Raw genomic sequence first — 16,457 nt, 5'->3', positions numbered from 1 at the left:
GTGCAAAAGTAGAGGGTGGGTATATTATGCGAGTGGGTTGATTACGCGACAAATGCGGTATCGTTTTTTCGCATTGTAAGTGCCGTCACAAGCCGATTTCTGTATATAGAATTATCGATATATCGAACTATTTCGCAATCCCCTTCGAGTTCGATATATCTGGGTTCGACTGTACAACCCGTAGAGATATTTTTCAGTAGTTTCATGTATGCCTCTTCTACATCCCAGGTATGCAAGTCTGCGTAAGTCCAATGTATTGACAGAGTCCAGTGTCTTCTCGCAATCTATTATAGCTATATGGAGGGCCTAGTTATATCCTGCACACTTCTCTGACTGATGGCATAAATGTATTCTACTGTCAAGATTTCTTTCGAAAGCTAGCCCGTTCCCCTCGCTGACTGATATCTAACAATGCTCTGCTTCTATTTAGTCATTTACGAAGTGTGTGCAAATATTTTAAATGCAAACAGTTTGCAAACAGCACTCATTAGTGGAATCAAATTGCACTACACCCTACCCGAAGTACTTGAACTTCCTAAAATGAAAAAGATGACAAAACTTCTGGTTCGTTCGAACATCTGGTGTTTTTGAGCAGTACCAGTACTACCATATAAACTGTATTATAGGTCCAGTGGGAATATAGGTCAACCCTTTTACTGCGAAGTAAAAAAAAACAAGAAAAATGAACCAAGAAAAAAAAAGTGGAGAAGTGCATAGTCCCTGCATCACTGGAGCTACGATTTCACTCCATACTTTCAGCAGCTTTTCGGAAGACAACTCTTTGCAGTTGGCCACCTCCCAGAGTGTGTCATCTAGTTCCTTCCAGCGTGCTGCTTACGCAGCATTTCTTGAAAGGTTGCATGCGAACAGCTGATCTTGTCCATGGCACCGCATGCCAAACCGCTTAAGGGGGGACACGGGTCTTGCAAACCAAAAAATCGCGAAAAAATCACTTTTTAGAAAATGTGATTTGCGAAATCAGTAGCTCTTTATCTACCTATCTGCTAAGTTTTTCATCTCTAGGGTCAGTATTTTAGTCACAATGCCAATTTATATAATCGATGTCGCCCAAATTTAGGCCGAAAACCACCCCCGAAACAACCATTTTCCGCGAGGCGTAGCTCCCATTTTGTGCGCGGCACCGTAGCCATCTTGGTCTCATTCGAAAGAGCCGCCTTTCGTCTTCAAATTGCCGCCTCTGCTGTTTACATTCGCCCATTGGTCGCATAAAAAATAGCAAAAAAGAAAACGTGGCATTTGCAATCCCATTGGCTTTCGGGGTGCACGTGACGATAAGGCGTCCCCGCATTGGTGGAGCTGGCTGACGGCGTCTGCTCGGCGTGCCCGAGCCGCGGGGAGACGGCGGAGACGTGACGCCGGCCGCGCTTGGTTCCGAACCGCGAGGTGCGTTCATGGCAAGAATTTGTGAAAAAAGTGAAAAAAATAGTTGAATAATCATCTCAAGTGATGCCCTGCCCCGGCTGTGCGCGCTCAGGCCGACGGAAATCGTGCGCCGAACGATCGTGTGTACGAGCCTGAAGTAGGCCTAGCGTGTTCCCCAGCACGGCGGACTGCTACTGCCAGCGGTCGCACCCGCCGCGACAGTGATAACGCAGGCCGCAGATGAGCAGAAAGATAAGCTCAAAACAGGAAAAGCTTGAACTCGCACCAACTCCAGCAACGAAGCGGTAGACGGATTGTGTTCGTAACGATGACGGCAGCGCGGCGGACAGTCCGCTTGGCGATGCGGAGTTCACGATCGTCAGATCTAAACAGTTTGCCGAGATTGGCGAAGCGTAAAACACACGGCGGCAATATTGGCATTTAAAAAAGTGAGCGGGGATAAGGAATCGCCGTCAAACTTATTCTCCAATGCGTAAACTGCGGGACACGTCGTCTTCGTAGAGCTCGCCGCGCGTTTGCGCCGATCGGACCTCGTTCATAGCCCTTAGGGAATTCACTTGCTTCCAGTGCAATGCAGAGCACTGGGAAGCAGCAAACAGCTCCAAATTGCATTTCTTTTCCGCAATAAACGTTCCTCACCGCGGTCTTGATGCGAGGACGTAGCAAAACGACGTAAAAAAAAAAAAAAAACAACAAAAAAGTGACAATTGAATGTGCTGCAACTGCAAATCAAAATGAAAGAGGCGACACTTGGACGTTGGAAAGCAAAGAGACTACATTCCTGGAGGTTTATAGCCATTTTAAATTGTAAACGTGTGCATTGCACCAGTGAATGTCTGAGAGCAGAGAGGAAGCGTGCTTCCTCTGCAGCTTTTCAGACTGCAGCAAAACGAAAGCAGAAGGGCAAGCCCAATGCAGATTACTGTCCAGGAGCCTTCTAGGCCACAGTGGCCTGCATTTCTAGTTTTTGTTTGATTAAATTAGTGTTTGACATTGCAATTCGTTTTTTCCATTTTTCTCAAAATGAAAATTTTGCCTACCCTTCTATTTTGCGGGTGGCATTGCGGCTCTCCTACTAGTTAGATTGTAATGATTTTTTTTTTTACTGGCTCGTGAGTGTTAAAGGAACACAATAAAGCTATTATACAAGGTCTCAACTGCATGAAAAATTTTTAAACATAAGAAGATGTAGAAAGGGGGTGGTTGCACTTGTGAAGCTGAAACTTAAAACTTCCATAACTTTGGCTTGTAGTAAGGCAGGAGCACAAAACTTAATTTATTGTATTCCTTAGACATTCAGGAACAGATCCATGTGCATTTTAGCAGTTTCCCTTCAGTAGATATTTTTACAAGCTTCCCGCAAGTCTGGAACAGCAAAGTTGCTATAACTACTCAGCAAATTTATGTAGAAGAAAACTAACAACATATTTGAAACTAGCACAAGAATTTACATAAACCCTGCAAATTTCATACTGACAGGACGAATATTAAGAAAATTTTGCTCAAGACCCATGTCCCCCCTTAAGTATCACTGAGAGAGCGGCCATGTTGCCATTCGCTTCGGCGAACATCACTTCCTCCACATGCTGTTATTCATTGCTAAAGAGGCATTTTATACTCTCATAGGTTGAACGAAAGAGCACACGCGATGATAAATGCGCTTGGGACGGAAAAAAAAAATGCCAGCAACTGCAGGATGTTGATACGATTTTGGCTGCCCGTTCATGAGCAGGCACGCCACTTGTTGCCAGACTGTGCCTAAAATTCTGCTAAATTCTGCTAAATCTAAAATATTGTTATAAGAGACGAGCGAGTGACTTCAGCTTTTTCTTTTTTATTTTTTTTTTTAGAAAAAAATCTCGACCTACATTCCTGGTTATATGATACTTGCCACATCAGTTAACTTGCTCGTTCCTTATAGAACCGACTGCCAGTAAGAGGCGGAAACACGTGTGGCAATGCTAAGCCTTGCCTAAAACCAGTGCTGTAGCAGAAGCTTTTCCAGCAAGTCAAGTGCTTAACAAATGAGTGTTATGCTTGTGGCAACAACCGGCGCACGCAGAAACGGAAGTGCTCTATCCTGCGGCGCATCACTTACTCGTGTCATGTTGTGGCTGCTCTCACCCACAAGCACCCTGTGCCTGAGGCTCCTCCCTCCCTTGGACCCAGACCGATCGTGAATGCCCAGTGGCTGAATAGTATCCCTGGCGAGGTGGCCACTGACCTGTGCTCTCGCGCTGCCGGTCCCCGATGACAGCATCCACCTCAGCCCGATCCCGGCGAATGTGATTAATGGCAAGGTTGCACTGCTGCAGGTCAACTTGCACTCTTTCGACCTGCGGACAAGCATTACACAGCTATTTCAGAGCAGCAAAACTTGTTTCTGACTAATGATGACTCTGCACAAATTTTATGCTCTGCGAAAAATTCTTCTATCGCCCTTTGTGGCCACGGTCATGCCGATCTTTGCTCGGCAGCCGAAGATGTGTTTGTTGCTGACAAAGATGAATTTGAAAATTCTTCCAAACGCTCGACTCATTTGTGGCATCAAGACAAAATGGGATGCCCTGATTATTTCCTAGGGTATTACTGCATTATTGCATAGGGTCGCTGTGCTACAACGAGAACAGCAGCTGCTCTCAGCGCAAGTTATACTGTGATGACAAGCACATCAGTTGCCTAACCGAAATAAAATCTATATTAAACGATGCGACGATTAAAGCAAGAAGGTGTTCCCACGTGTAAAACCGAACCCCGTCCAATTAGTAAGGAACCTTATCGGCAACCAAACTGGTAAAATTCCATATTCATGCAATTCTAACGAGCCTTCAATTGTAACAGTAACAAAATTTTCATGCCTTAATCGAACTCTTTCCCACTCTGAACAACCACATTTTACTGTCATCGCTCTAATGTCATGGTGAAAGCCTCAAACACTGCCTCAATCATCCTTCTGTCTGAGAGATTTGTCTGGCCTGTTCGCCCACAAAATGGAAGTCCCCGTCTTTTCGCAAAGTTTGTAATCATGCACCTATGACTTTCAGACTCATCCACATTAGGCAGCCGAGATCCCTCTGAACTGAATCAAACGCCCTCTACTTGGGGCAGGCATTAAATATTGTTGGCATCGCATCAGCTTTCTGGAAAGCTTATATGAAGGGCAAGCTCGTTCAAGACGTCATTCACAGTGATTATGAATATGCGTCCAATGCCGCTGTTTTTGAAGTGTTTTTCAGAGACCACTGCTTTCGACAACAGCCTTCCATCAGCCTACTTGAGGCCTCTTCCCACTCTGCAAGTCATGCAGCGGTTTCGCTGGGACCGCGGTTTTTGCTGCCTGAGCAAATATCCAACTTTCCTTGCAAGGCCAATTTACCTTGGGCGTTCTTGCTAAGTGGTATTAGGATCAGGAATCACCACTACGGCATGCACGCACCAAAGATACGACACTCAGCAGAGAAATGATGCATATCAACGAAATCATGCAGTCGTGCACACAGCAACGCCAACTGCACTAAGCACGACTGTCTGCTGCAGATGAGAAGGCCATTCCCTTTCGCAAAGGGAGATCACCGAGTTTCAGATCAGGCCAAGAGGAAAAAAATGTGTCTCTCTAAGCACACCTTTACATGAAGAATGGGCAGGAAAGAATATCTGACCTCACTCTTGTCCGGCACCAGGTCAGCCATTTCCTGTTCAATGTGCACAATGGACTCAGCATCTGCCTTCATCCTAATGGGGAAAAAATAAATTAACGCCGTTTACACTTGTGCAGAGTTCCACATCTTCAAGAACAACTAATTAGCAACGTAACGCTTATTTGGCGGTAGTCAAATTTCAATATAACGAATCTTGCGGGACCGCAAAAAATTGTTCGTTATTTTGAAACGTTGTAGTGAAAAATCTGCGATTATAAGCCAATGATCAAATCTAGGTATGAAAATGATGTACCTTGACAGTAGGCACATGTGTAGACAAGCAGAATCTCAAATGAAAATGTTGCACTAACTTCAAAGCTGATTTAGTTGAAGAAATCAATTATTTTCTTCTGCCACGTGGAGCAAACACGACCAGGCACTACATTACACCCCCTACAGCACATACACCTTCTATTCTGTGCAACACCTCGTCGAGTGCGTGACTGCACCGAGCAATGAAAGTACGAACTGTGCAAAAAACATCAGAGTTCTATATGGCCACATCTTCAGTGCTCTCTGAAGTTTGAAAAACTTTTCTCTGTTTTTCAAAATGATCACGGTGGTCAATGGGGCTATGAGGCCGATTTGCTTTTTCTCTACATCGATTTCTGGCAGTGAAAGCTGCCTTCCTATCTTCTTGGCACTTCGCTGGCAGCAATCATTGTCAGATCTCGCACAAATTTCGCACAATATACCACAAAAAAAAAACGCAGAACACAGGAATTAAAATGGCAGGCAGCTAGGCCTGCTAGCTACTGCATATTGAACCACAGCTTTGTGGTGGCGGTAAGAGCTAGCACTAAATATGCTGATGATAGCTACAGCCCAAGGGCCTTACACACAGAAATAGTGGTTTCTGTTTCACGCGAGAGTTGTGAGCTGCAACACTGCTAATTTTAGCGAAGTTCGTAATACTGATGTTCCTGCATTATAGTAGAAGAAAAAATAAGATATTTACATTATTCTGAAATACATGCTATTTTGGAATTCGTAATTCTGAAATAGTTTTACACTGAAAACATAGGAAATCTGCTGGGGACTCTTAAAAAATCCGTTAGTTTGAAAAAATTTGTTAATGTGGTGTTCGTAGTAATGAGATTTCACTGTAGTATACTATTCTAAACCACCAAGATTAAGGGAATCGGTTTGTGTATTACTCATCTGTTGGCGCGGCTATGTAAAGAGCAAAATACATAAGATTACGATAGAAATTAGAAGATCTTGCCACATATAGTACGAAAAGGGAACAATATCCAAGAAACGAGGATTTATAATGCTCATTTGACATGTGAAGGTTGTGTCAGACCAACTGAAGAGACCTCCTGTAGCGAAATGCTGTTAACATGCCTGACTTTTTTTATGAGCAGTGTTCATTTTTCTTTAGGAATTCCTCGTTTTATTAGATTGCGCGCTTTTTCCGGTGTGCCCTTTGACACACACAAAAAAAAAACTCCTTTGACACTCTCTATGATGTGCTTTTACCACTTTTTTCTTACACGGTACCACAGTGTTTTGAATTCCTCGTACGAGCAGTGCCGTCACTGCCACTACCTAAAATGCCAACTATACAAACAGCCAAGGCAAAATTCCATCCGAGCGACTCCATTTAAATGCAAGATTGCATCGGCCACTGGTGTGAAGGATGAGTTAACTGTGACAGTGATGCCTGCTCGCATCTATATTGCATCGAAAAAAAAAAAGGGTTTTCATCTGAATACTGACCTCCAAAGCATTTTAGAAAATCAAGTCTGAATTCCACTAAATCCGAAATATTGGTCGTGAATACCTACATGCTCCTACAAAGTGTTTGGCGGTTTCCAATGTCCAAAATATTGTGTAAGTCTCAATTATTAGAATGCGAAAAATCGGTTGGTGGCTGTACGGCTAGGCTCATCCGCTAACATGTTTTATACATAGAATTATTGATATACTTTGTTTTGTGATCCTCTGTAAGCCCGATATATCTCAGATCGACTGCACTGAAATCACCAGTTGATTCCAGCCTGCAGGAACTCAGTATTGTTAGAACCAGCGAGGAATCTTGATCTTTTTAGACCCACCTTGAGGCCCTGGCCTCTTGGTCCTGAATCCGACGCCGTAACTCACGCTTGGCAGATGAGACCTGGAAAAGGAAAAAAAAGAGCACAGGACTAAAATGTGATTTGATGCACAAGAGAAACACTCTTCGCCATTCACTGAGCCTCAGTGGAGGCCACAGCTTCAACTTAACACCAATGCACTAAACACTGCTTAGCAATGGGCATTACACAGAAATTGATGGTAAACACCCTTCAGGGAGGCACTCCAGTTCACTGCAGCGAAACATTGGTAAAAAAAAAAAAAAAGGGCAATGCTCAGCTATGCTTAGCTCAGCTATGCAAAGATATATGTAACGAGAGGTATGTTTCCCTGGCTGAACTTGTTGTGGTCCTGTATGTTTAGCAATGAGAGTCAGATCCTCTTCTGTTGGTTCCCATCGATTGTTCTATAGGCCCCATCTCGGCGGCTATGCTCCGTCTATTATGCTCGGCAGTCTGGCATCACTATTTGGCAAGCCGTTCCTCTCTCTGTTGGGCGTGCCCCCTGCTCTCTTCGCCTTCTTACTCTCACTCTCTTTGCTGCTCCTATGCGCCACTTTTTACGCTCTACCGGCAGCTTCATTTCGATGAAGACGAAACAGAGAGATATCCGCATGCTGTGCGACGTCAGTGCACGTTAATGGTTCTCAGGTGGTCAAATTACTCCGTAGCCCTCCACTACAGCTCTTTCTCTCTTTCCACTTTCCATAAAGCACGTGTGACAGATACTGCACCTTTCCTTTCCTGTAAACCAATTTATTATTATCATTATTATTATTATTACTGCGCTCTGCACCTTGGCATCTCCGCTTGGCAAGGCATTCTCCTCTGTTCGGGCGTCTAGGCCGCTCTGTATCTTGGCATCTCCTTATGGCAAGGCGTTCTTCTCTTCGTTCGGATACCTTCGCTGCGTCGGCAGTGGAGTCGGCCGCGAGCCCTGATGTCATGCGCAGCGCACCTCTTGCTCCTCTACGGTTCCCGCGCATTAGTGGCCTGTCTTCAACACGAAATGATTGGCCTGGTAGCGTAGTGTAGCTCTTGCTACAAACAATCGCTTTCAATCTCTTCATTTTTGCTCTCCTGACATTTTTCCACAGCTGCCGGTGCATTATCCAGCAGTTGTGGCAGAAGTGCCTTTCGAAATGGCCGGAATCGAACTCCCGTTTTCGAAATCAGCAGTCCAGCGCACTACCACTGAGACACCGCGACAGAGGTTTAATAGCAAGAAAAAAAAAAAAGTACTCAGAGAACTCTACCGTGGATGCAGAAGGCACAGAGTGGCTTGTTCAAACTGAATTTTGCTATGCAGCAGTCTGCAGTCGTGTTTCAGTAGTTGCTGTATTCCAAACAGAAACGGGAATATACGATTTTTGAGCGCTTGCATCAAGTTGTATTGACGGCAGCAACCTGTTTTGCTTTGACACGGCGCCTAACGATAGCAACGCTTCGTGTGAGACATTGGTTGTCTAAGAATCTCAAGCTCCAAAGACAGCGACTTTCCAGCGCGACATACTCGATATGGACAAGTACATATTTTTTTTAATGGAGCGTGGGACAATAGCCTGTTCATATTCCTTTGCAGGAGGCAGATAGGTAAGTAAAGGCGCACAGGAACCGCGAAGCAAACAAAAAGCACTCTGGTACACGCCGCCGCACACGCACACGCAAATCACTGCGGGCTCGCATGCGACACGAACACGCATCCACACTGGGTAGGTTTCGCTGCTCTGCCGCTAGGTGGCGACTCTGCTCGATCTAGAGGCCAATAATAGATTCACTTTTAAGGCATACAACTTTGAATATGAAGCTGTAGGTTGTAACACACAATGGTATTTCTCCAGAAAAAGATCTTAGAAAAAAAATTTAATATAACTAGAGGAAATGCACTTGTCAATGAAACAAAAAAAATATTTAAAACTTTTCGAGATATACAAAATGCAGAGCATTCTATTGGCCACTCCCTGTGAAAAAATGCAAGTTCAGTATTGAATAGCGTTCTTGATGCATAATAATAACTTTTCGCATACATTAAGGATTGTGTGACTCCGAAAGACTACACTGCCGCTTGTTCCAAGCTTCTGGTTCAATACAAGGCAGCCTTCAAGCAAGTCCAAGGATCGGAGTTCTCCACAGTGGAAGCATTTATGGCTGCTTTTCGGCTGGACTGCCCTGCTGCCATGGAGAGATTTGGCATGCCACAGGCATGCCGAAATGAATGCCTGGTGGGATTCTTGGGCAGAACGACACTCTGTTGAGCAGGAAGTAAGGTATCAGGCCCAAATAAAGTTGACCAATAACACAAACAAAAAATCCAGAGCGGTCCCAGACACATGCAAAACAGGCCAACAAAGAAAGCGAAGCTTCATCGTCATTGGGGTCAAAACTGAATTCTGACAATAAAGTGGCATCTTAAGGGGGGACACGGCTCTTTGGCACCGAAAATCGGCCTGAAAATCGGATTTTCAATTTTTTCATTTTCGTATTCCTCGCACCATTCCGCATCTGCACGCAAATTTTCATCCTTATACCCCGCGTATTTATGAAGTTATAGCGATTAAAAAATGCAGTACCACACCCACTGCCCTTTAAATTGTGGACAAACGACACCCAATTTCGATCGCCCGGCGCATGAGAACTACGCGCTCCACCGCGGCGATTTTGGTCTCGTTCGAAAGCGCGCGCTTTCGGCTTATTTTTTCTTTCGGAAAGCAACCCTGTGCGCTCCGCCTTCCCCATAAAAAACAAACAAAAAGATAGCATGCAGCGCGCGCTACTATTGGCCGGTTAAGGCACGTGATCAAAATGGCGTCGTTTGGTTGGTTCCGGCAAGCTAGCCCTGAAATGCGGACTCCCAGTGACGCCATTTTGTCTTTCTGCCGACCACGCTAGTGCAACGCGAGAGTCATGCCAGGCGCGAAGAAGTACTGCTCTTTGCACAAGTTCGGGCGAAAGCAACCAAAGAAACGCGTTAAGAATGCGACTTCGTTGCATACTGTGCAAGAAGCAAGTGCCAGTGCTGCGGGATTGTGTGACGATCACGTTGCGGGCGGCGACGCTTCTCCGATTCCGCTGGACAACGGCGCCGTTCTTCGTGCCGACTGCAGTCGTGTACGTATTGATACCGCGCCTGTCACTAACAGTGACATAACTCAAGTGAGTGCCCGTGAGCAGGCTACGCTTGATAGACTGGTATCGACGCCGGCGACGGCACGAAAGACCGCGCTGTTCGCCGATGCAAGTGGTGCGTCCGCAGAGTCAGATGCGGACGGAACAGCCTCCTATGCGGTAATTGACCTCAGCATTGTGAATATCCTTCTGGATGCCGTGCGGTGCAAAACATGTCGTGGATGCGTGCGTTTAATTACCAGCGACCGGAGCTATGGCCTCGCCGTAAAACTGATCGTGCTGTGCGACAACTGCGGTGAGATTGCGGCCGAGTGGAACTCGCGGAGGGTTGACGGCGAGAAAAGGTGCAATCCTTTTGAGCTGAATATTCTGGCTAGTCGAGCAATGCTGTCGACCGGTAACGGCCAGACAGCAATGAACGATATCTTTTCGGCGATGGGGTTGTCGCGGCGCGGGATGCACAACAAGACGTTTCAACGGCATCTGAAGAACACACTGCAACCCGCTGCTACCCGAGCCGCCACGACCGCTATGGCACAAGCCGCGCAGGCAGTGGCGAAGGTCTACGATGACTTGTGTTTTGGGCATAGGGGGAACATTGCCGTGTGCTACGACGACACATGGATGACGCGCGGACACTCATCACATATAGGCGTCGGTGCCGTGGGGGAACTCTTCACTGGTTACGTGCTTGATTATGTGGTGTTGTCAAACTTTTGTCTGGGCTGCGAAATTGGTCCCAAGCCAAACACTGACGGCTACGAACTTTGGAAATCACGCCACCAGTGCCAAAAAAACACCAACTCCAAGGCTGGTCAAATGGAAGTAGAGGCTGGCAAAATTCTGTTTGAAAGATCTCTGCAGCGCCACAACATGCGCTACACAACCATGCTATGCGATGGGGACAGTCGCACGTTCAGTGCTCTTAAAGATGCTGCAATCTATGGCTACATTGAAATAGTCAAAGAGGACTGCATAAATCACGTGCACAAGCGTATGGGAGCAGCTTTGCGCAACCTCTTGCAGAGACACAAGGGTGCAGGGAAGCAAAGTCTTGGTGGCAGAGGAAGGCTGACAGCTGATCTAGTTGACAAGCTGGCAATATATTATGGCCGAGCACTTCGATCAAATGTAGGTGATGTGGATGCCATGCAGCGAGCTGTGATGGCGACATATTACCACATCACATCTACTGATGACTGCCCCAAACACAGTTTGTGTCCTACCGGTGAGAAGTCATGGTGCCGCCACAACGCTGCAAAGGCAAAAGAGGAGCCTGCACCAAAGCACAATTACAGTCTGCCAAGAGATGTGGCTGATGCTCTTTTGCCTGTTTATAGTCGTTTATCAGAGAAGAGCCTGCTGCAGAGGTGCATTCGGGGGAAGACCCAGAACTCGAACGAAAGCTTCCACTCGGTCATCTGGACCTTGATCCACAAAGAGCGGCACTCATCACTGTTTGCTGTGGAAGCAGCCACAGCAGAAGCTGTGCTGCGCTTCAATGCCGGCTGCAAGCATACAGCAGCAGCAATTCTGCAAGAATGCAGTACAAATGTGACAGCAACTGGGTCCAGGAGAGCTGAAGAAAAGGACTTGCACCGTAGCGTACGTTCTGCAAAGAAGCGGGCGGCCTCGCTTGGCGTTGCTAAAACAGAAAAAAGAAAACACCGCGACAGCATGCACCCCGACTATGCTCCTGGTGCATTTTAATAGCATGAGGTCTTTGGGGTTGCCCTTCCTGATTAAATGCCGTGAGGCTTGAGTGCTTCCGACAATCCCCCAATTTTGGTAGTGTTGCATTTTTTAAAGATCAATATCTCTGGTCCTGTTCTTGCTATTGCTTTAAAAATTTTTTTTCTAGAAAGGGAATCCTGCGAGTCTCATGAAACCAAGGTAAATGCAGTGACGACAAAAGAAAATTTGCTGAGAAGGTTATGTTGTCTTCGGTACCCAAATGGAATTTTCCTTTCAAGCGTTTCCTATTGCGTAACTTTGGCTCAAATTGGCATAGGCCATTAATTTTCGCTTCAGATCACTTTCCACCTGTTTCTGATCTTGTTGACATATCAACCATTGACATAATTTACACCTACATGCTGTGAAGTGTTTTTCCTCGTTTTCTCAAAACTGCAATTTTGAGGGTGCTGCAATTTTGGAGGAGAGATATCTCTTAGTCTATTTGTGCTATAGCTCTCATTCTTGTCTTGTTAGAAAGAGAAAACCTTCGACAGTGCCGTAGGACAAAAATATGTACAGTTATTATGCGGCAACATTTACCGAATTAATTATCAATCTTAGGTGCCAACCTGGGCTTTTATTCATAAAAGTTTGACTTATTGTAACTTTGGTTCAAATTCTTCTACCACGTTAATTCATGACTAGCGGCACTCTATGATCCTTCTAGATCACTCTGGCAGGGCTATTCTCCTCATGCCATAAAGTGTTTAGTAATTAACTCACCTCCAAACGAAGAACATGAATTAGGGATTATTTTGAAAGCTATTTCATCTACAAGAAAACTAATCAGATATTTGAAATCAGCATGCAAAAGTACATTAATGGTGCAAGTTTCAGTCAGATCCACCCATAAATAAGGAAAAAAGTTTTAAGAGGGGTGTCCCCCCTTAAGAGTCGCTGCTGCGTGGGTCATCGAGAAAATCGGTCTTAGATAGTGCGGAGTCATCATATTTGCGACGTATCGAAGCGAGCGTCGTTGACGTGGATGCTGCCATTCTCACATGCAACTCCGACGCTGCCGCGTGTTCGGAGCGTGTTGAAAAACAGCCGCCTCGCAGGAAAAAATGTAAACAGCAACTAAATAGAAGCTTCGGTTATCTGACTACACGCTAGACAGCATAGCGTGTCCGTGAGCGATGCCAAAAGGTTTAAAATTTGCGCCCGAAGTCATCGTTAAAGGGCCAGAGCCAGAGTCAAAGAGCCAAAGGTCCAGAGCCGGTGTTCCGGACTGGTCCCCATTGTTATCGAGGTCGAAATTGAAATCTGACCAAAGGAGGCACAATATTCAGAGTCGCCGCTGCTTGGGTCATCGATAAAATCAATCAGAGACAGTGCAGAGTCATCAAATTTGCAACGTGTCGAAGCCTGAGTTTTATCAGTTTTCTCATTGCCCCTATGTAAAAATACAGTCGACAACCAATTTTTCGGACTCTCAACGGACCATGAAAATGTCCGAAAAATCGGGCAGTCAGAAAAAACAAGTGTAAACCAAAAACTCTCAATTTACTGCCTATTTTCTGCACCACGCTCTGCTTCCGTGCTAACAGGTCCGCCTGAATTTCACTTGCATCAGCTCAGCTTGCGTCGGCCGATGCTCACAGCGCGCGCAGCTTCTGCCACTATTGGGCCCGGGTCTTCCACACATTGTGTTGTCGTCGTCGCCACTGTCAATTGGAGCCACTTCCGCCACCACTGAGGCAACAATGGCTTCATCCGACATGTCTGGCGAAGTTTCCACTTCGCTGTCAACGTCCCTGAATTCAGAGAAGGTAATGCCTTCTGAAGAACCTTCCCTCTCAAGTACTTCGGTCAGCAGGTTCTCACATGTTTGGTCCGGGACGCCGGTGATAGCGCTTGCGTCGTCTGCGTCACACGCGCACACTTCGAGAAAACTTGCGTGCTTAAAACAGTTCTGCACGGTAGCAGACTCGACCTGCCGCCATGAGTTTTCCAGCAGGTGAATCACACCCAGCAGGTCAATGGCGTACGCCTTTCCGCATTCCAGTGCAAGCAGCATCCTGCGCAGTAGGTTCTTCCTGTAGAGCTGCTTGACAGCCATAATGATGCCCTGAACCAAGGGCTGGGCAATCGCTGTGGTGCTTGGTGGCAAAAACACCAGTCTCAGCACCTTGAGGCCATCCACCGCAATGTGCGCCAATGTGTTGTCAAGGATAACAACAGCATTTCTTCCTTTCGCCTCAAACGTCGGTCAAAGAAGCGAACATACTCTTCAAAAAGCTTCCCAGTCATCCATGCCTTGATGTTATTCCTATACAGGACTCCTGATGGCAGTGGAGCACCTTTAAAGCACCTTGACTTGGCTGACTTGCCAATGACTCTCGCTTCCAGACATATTGCATGCGAATGCAACTGAAATGTGGTCCTTGGCATGCTTGCAGCCGGTGCACGATTCTCACTTGAACGCAAGCATTCTATTCGGCAGCAGCTTGAAGAAAAGCGCGGACTCATAGAGGTTAAATATGTCGTCAGGCGCTTAGTCTTCCAAAATTTGTCCAAGCTGGCCATTCCTCCAATCTTCTGCACCTTCAGTGTCAGCCGCGGCACCTTCTCCAGCTACGGTCTTTGTGCTTATTCCATGCCTTGCTTTGAATCTGGCTAGCCAGCCATTGCTGCACACGAAGTTGTCATGGTTGAGCTGTGAGGCCAAAACCAGGGCTTTCTTAACAAGATTTGGTTTGGTTCGGTTTATTGGGTTTAACGTCCCAAAGCAACTCAGGCTACGAGAGACGCCGTAGTGGAAGACTCCGGAAATTTCGACCACCTGGAGTTCTTTAACGTGCACTGACATCGCACAGCACACGGGCACCTTGCTTTTCGCCTCCATCGAAAAGCGGCCGCCGAGGCCAGGATTCGATCCCGCGCCCTTGGGAACACTAGTCGAGCGCCGTAACCACTGCGCCACCCCGGCGGGGTTTCTCAACAAGAAGAGGTTCGCTAACCGGTAGGTTTTTCGACCGAGCTGTTTTTAGCCATCGCACCAGCACCTCCTCCACATCCGGAAATGTTGATCCTCATACTCGACATCTCATTGCAGTCGCGGCAGCACTGCCGAGTAGCTTTTCTCTGGCATTCCGAATGCCACACACAGTAGTTAGCGGCAAGTCTCTCTCACGTGCCAGCCCAGATTTTTTTGCCCCTCTCTCGATGGCACGGACAATTTCCACCTTGTCATTTATACTAAGCACCCAATGTTTCTGTCCAAGCTTCGGCATGATGCAGACGAATGGAGAACTTGCGACGCACACCGCTCGAAGTCACCTCGTCACACGTGCAAAAGAAAGTGAACTAAGGCCTAGGCGTGTAAGGGGGCAAGGAGCAAGAAGGGGTGGTCGCTCGGACTGGTCCAAAATAGGGCCTGCTACGGGGAGGACGGAGTATATGGATGACTTCGTGATCGGCTCCGGCGGCACGGCGCTCGAAGGCCACAGCTAGTTAACGGCTTGGACTGGCGCGCTCGCAGCAAGATGGCGCTAGTTGTATCATCATCATCATCATCACAGCTGCATTTGGTAAACTTGGCTCCGATCTGTCATTGGCTTGTAGCTTGCTATCGCATCAGTCACATTTATGGAGGTTTGTCACCACGCTAGTCCAACAGTATTTTGTGTGGCGGTACTACCACCGTGAACTGCACGATGAAAAGTGAAAATGGTACGTGCTAACTGATACGTCCGCAATACGCTGGTACGGTTTATGCGGATGCGAAATGCATTATATTGAATAGGCGTCGAGTCGAGGACTTGACTTTACTACTTTTAAAACGAAACTACTGTTAAAGCGGGTACGTTTTAATGAGGTTTTACTGTATCGAGCTCCATACCACACATTGGAAAGTGGGCATTCGCCAAAAACGATCGCATCACCCTCAACTGTTCGCCACGCGCGTAAGGAATGAGCAAGAACAGTTCGGCGACGGCTGTGGACCGTCGCTATGGCAGCGATGGTGGCTGCGGACGTTAAGAAGCAACAAATTTGTATTTTGTTTTTTGCTTTCTTTTTTTTGCGAGAGTCGTCCATCCTTGTTGCCGTGCTGAGCGCGGGGCGTAGCGTAAGCTATAGTGGCTGACAACTTAAGTGGCAGATATGTTCTTTTTTTTTTGTGAGAGTCGTCCATCCTTGCATCTATGAATCAACGAAAGCATCAGGTCAGCTGCAATCATGACAATGGTTTTTAGCATTATTTGCTTCAAACGGCATTTGCAGCTATCATGCTTTCCAATGATTTTGTGGCAGCAGACTCCTCACCCCCAAGCACCAACGTAACAAGAATAAACTCAGTTTCACAGCTCCTCATACCGCCCAGCAGTGGAGTGTGTCCCCGGTGGCCGTCGCGAGAACTAGCGGCGCTGCAGTCAACTCTTTCTCCTTGCCGGGCGCGTTGCCTGCTGCCCGC

At 46.6% G+C, this 16,457-nt stretch overlaps 1 protein-coding gene across 2 annotated transcripts in view; it reads right to left on the bottom strand.

Annotated features, from left to right (window-relative positions):
- SMC5 (structural maintenance of chromosomes 5) overlaps positions 1-16,457 on the bottom strand; it is a 162,472-nt gene that overhangs the window by 125,993 nt on the left and 20,022 nt on the right. For both annotated transcript variants that reach the window (XM_084602401.1, XM_084602402.1), the window contains exons 8-10: positions 7,163-7,224; positions 5,064-5,136; positions 3,629-3,740 (exon numbers count right to left, since the gene is read on the bottom strand). In XM_084602401.1, coding sequence (XP_084458527.1) covers positions 3,629-3,740; positions 5,064-5,136; positions 7,163-7,224 — 247 coding nt within the window. The remainder of the gene's footprint in view (positions 1-3,628; positions 3,741-5,063; positions 5,137-7,162; positions 7,225-16,457) is intronic.

The sequence above is a fragment of the Amblyomma maculatum genome, chromosome 4 (genome assembly GCF_055883805.1).
Source record: "Amblyomma maculatum isolate TAMU_Amacu chromosome 4, ASM5588380v1, whole genome shotgun sequence".
NCBI lineage: Eukaryota > Metazoa > Arthropoda > Arachnida > Ixodida > Ixodidae > Amblyomma > Amblyomma maculatum.
The sequence above is the reverse complement of the archived record's forward strand: the minus strand, read 5'-3'. Positions and strand labels throughout refer to the sequence as shown.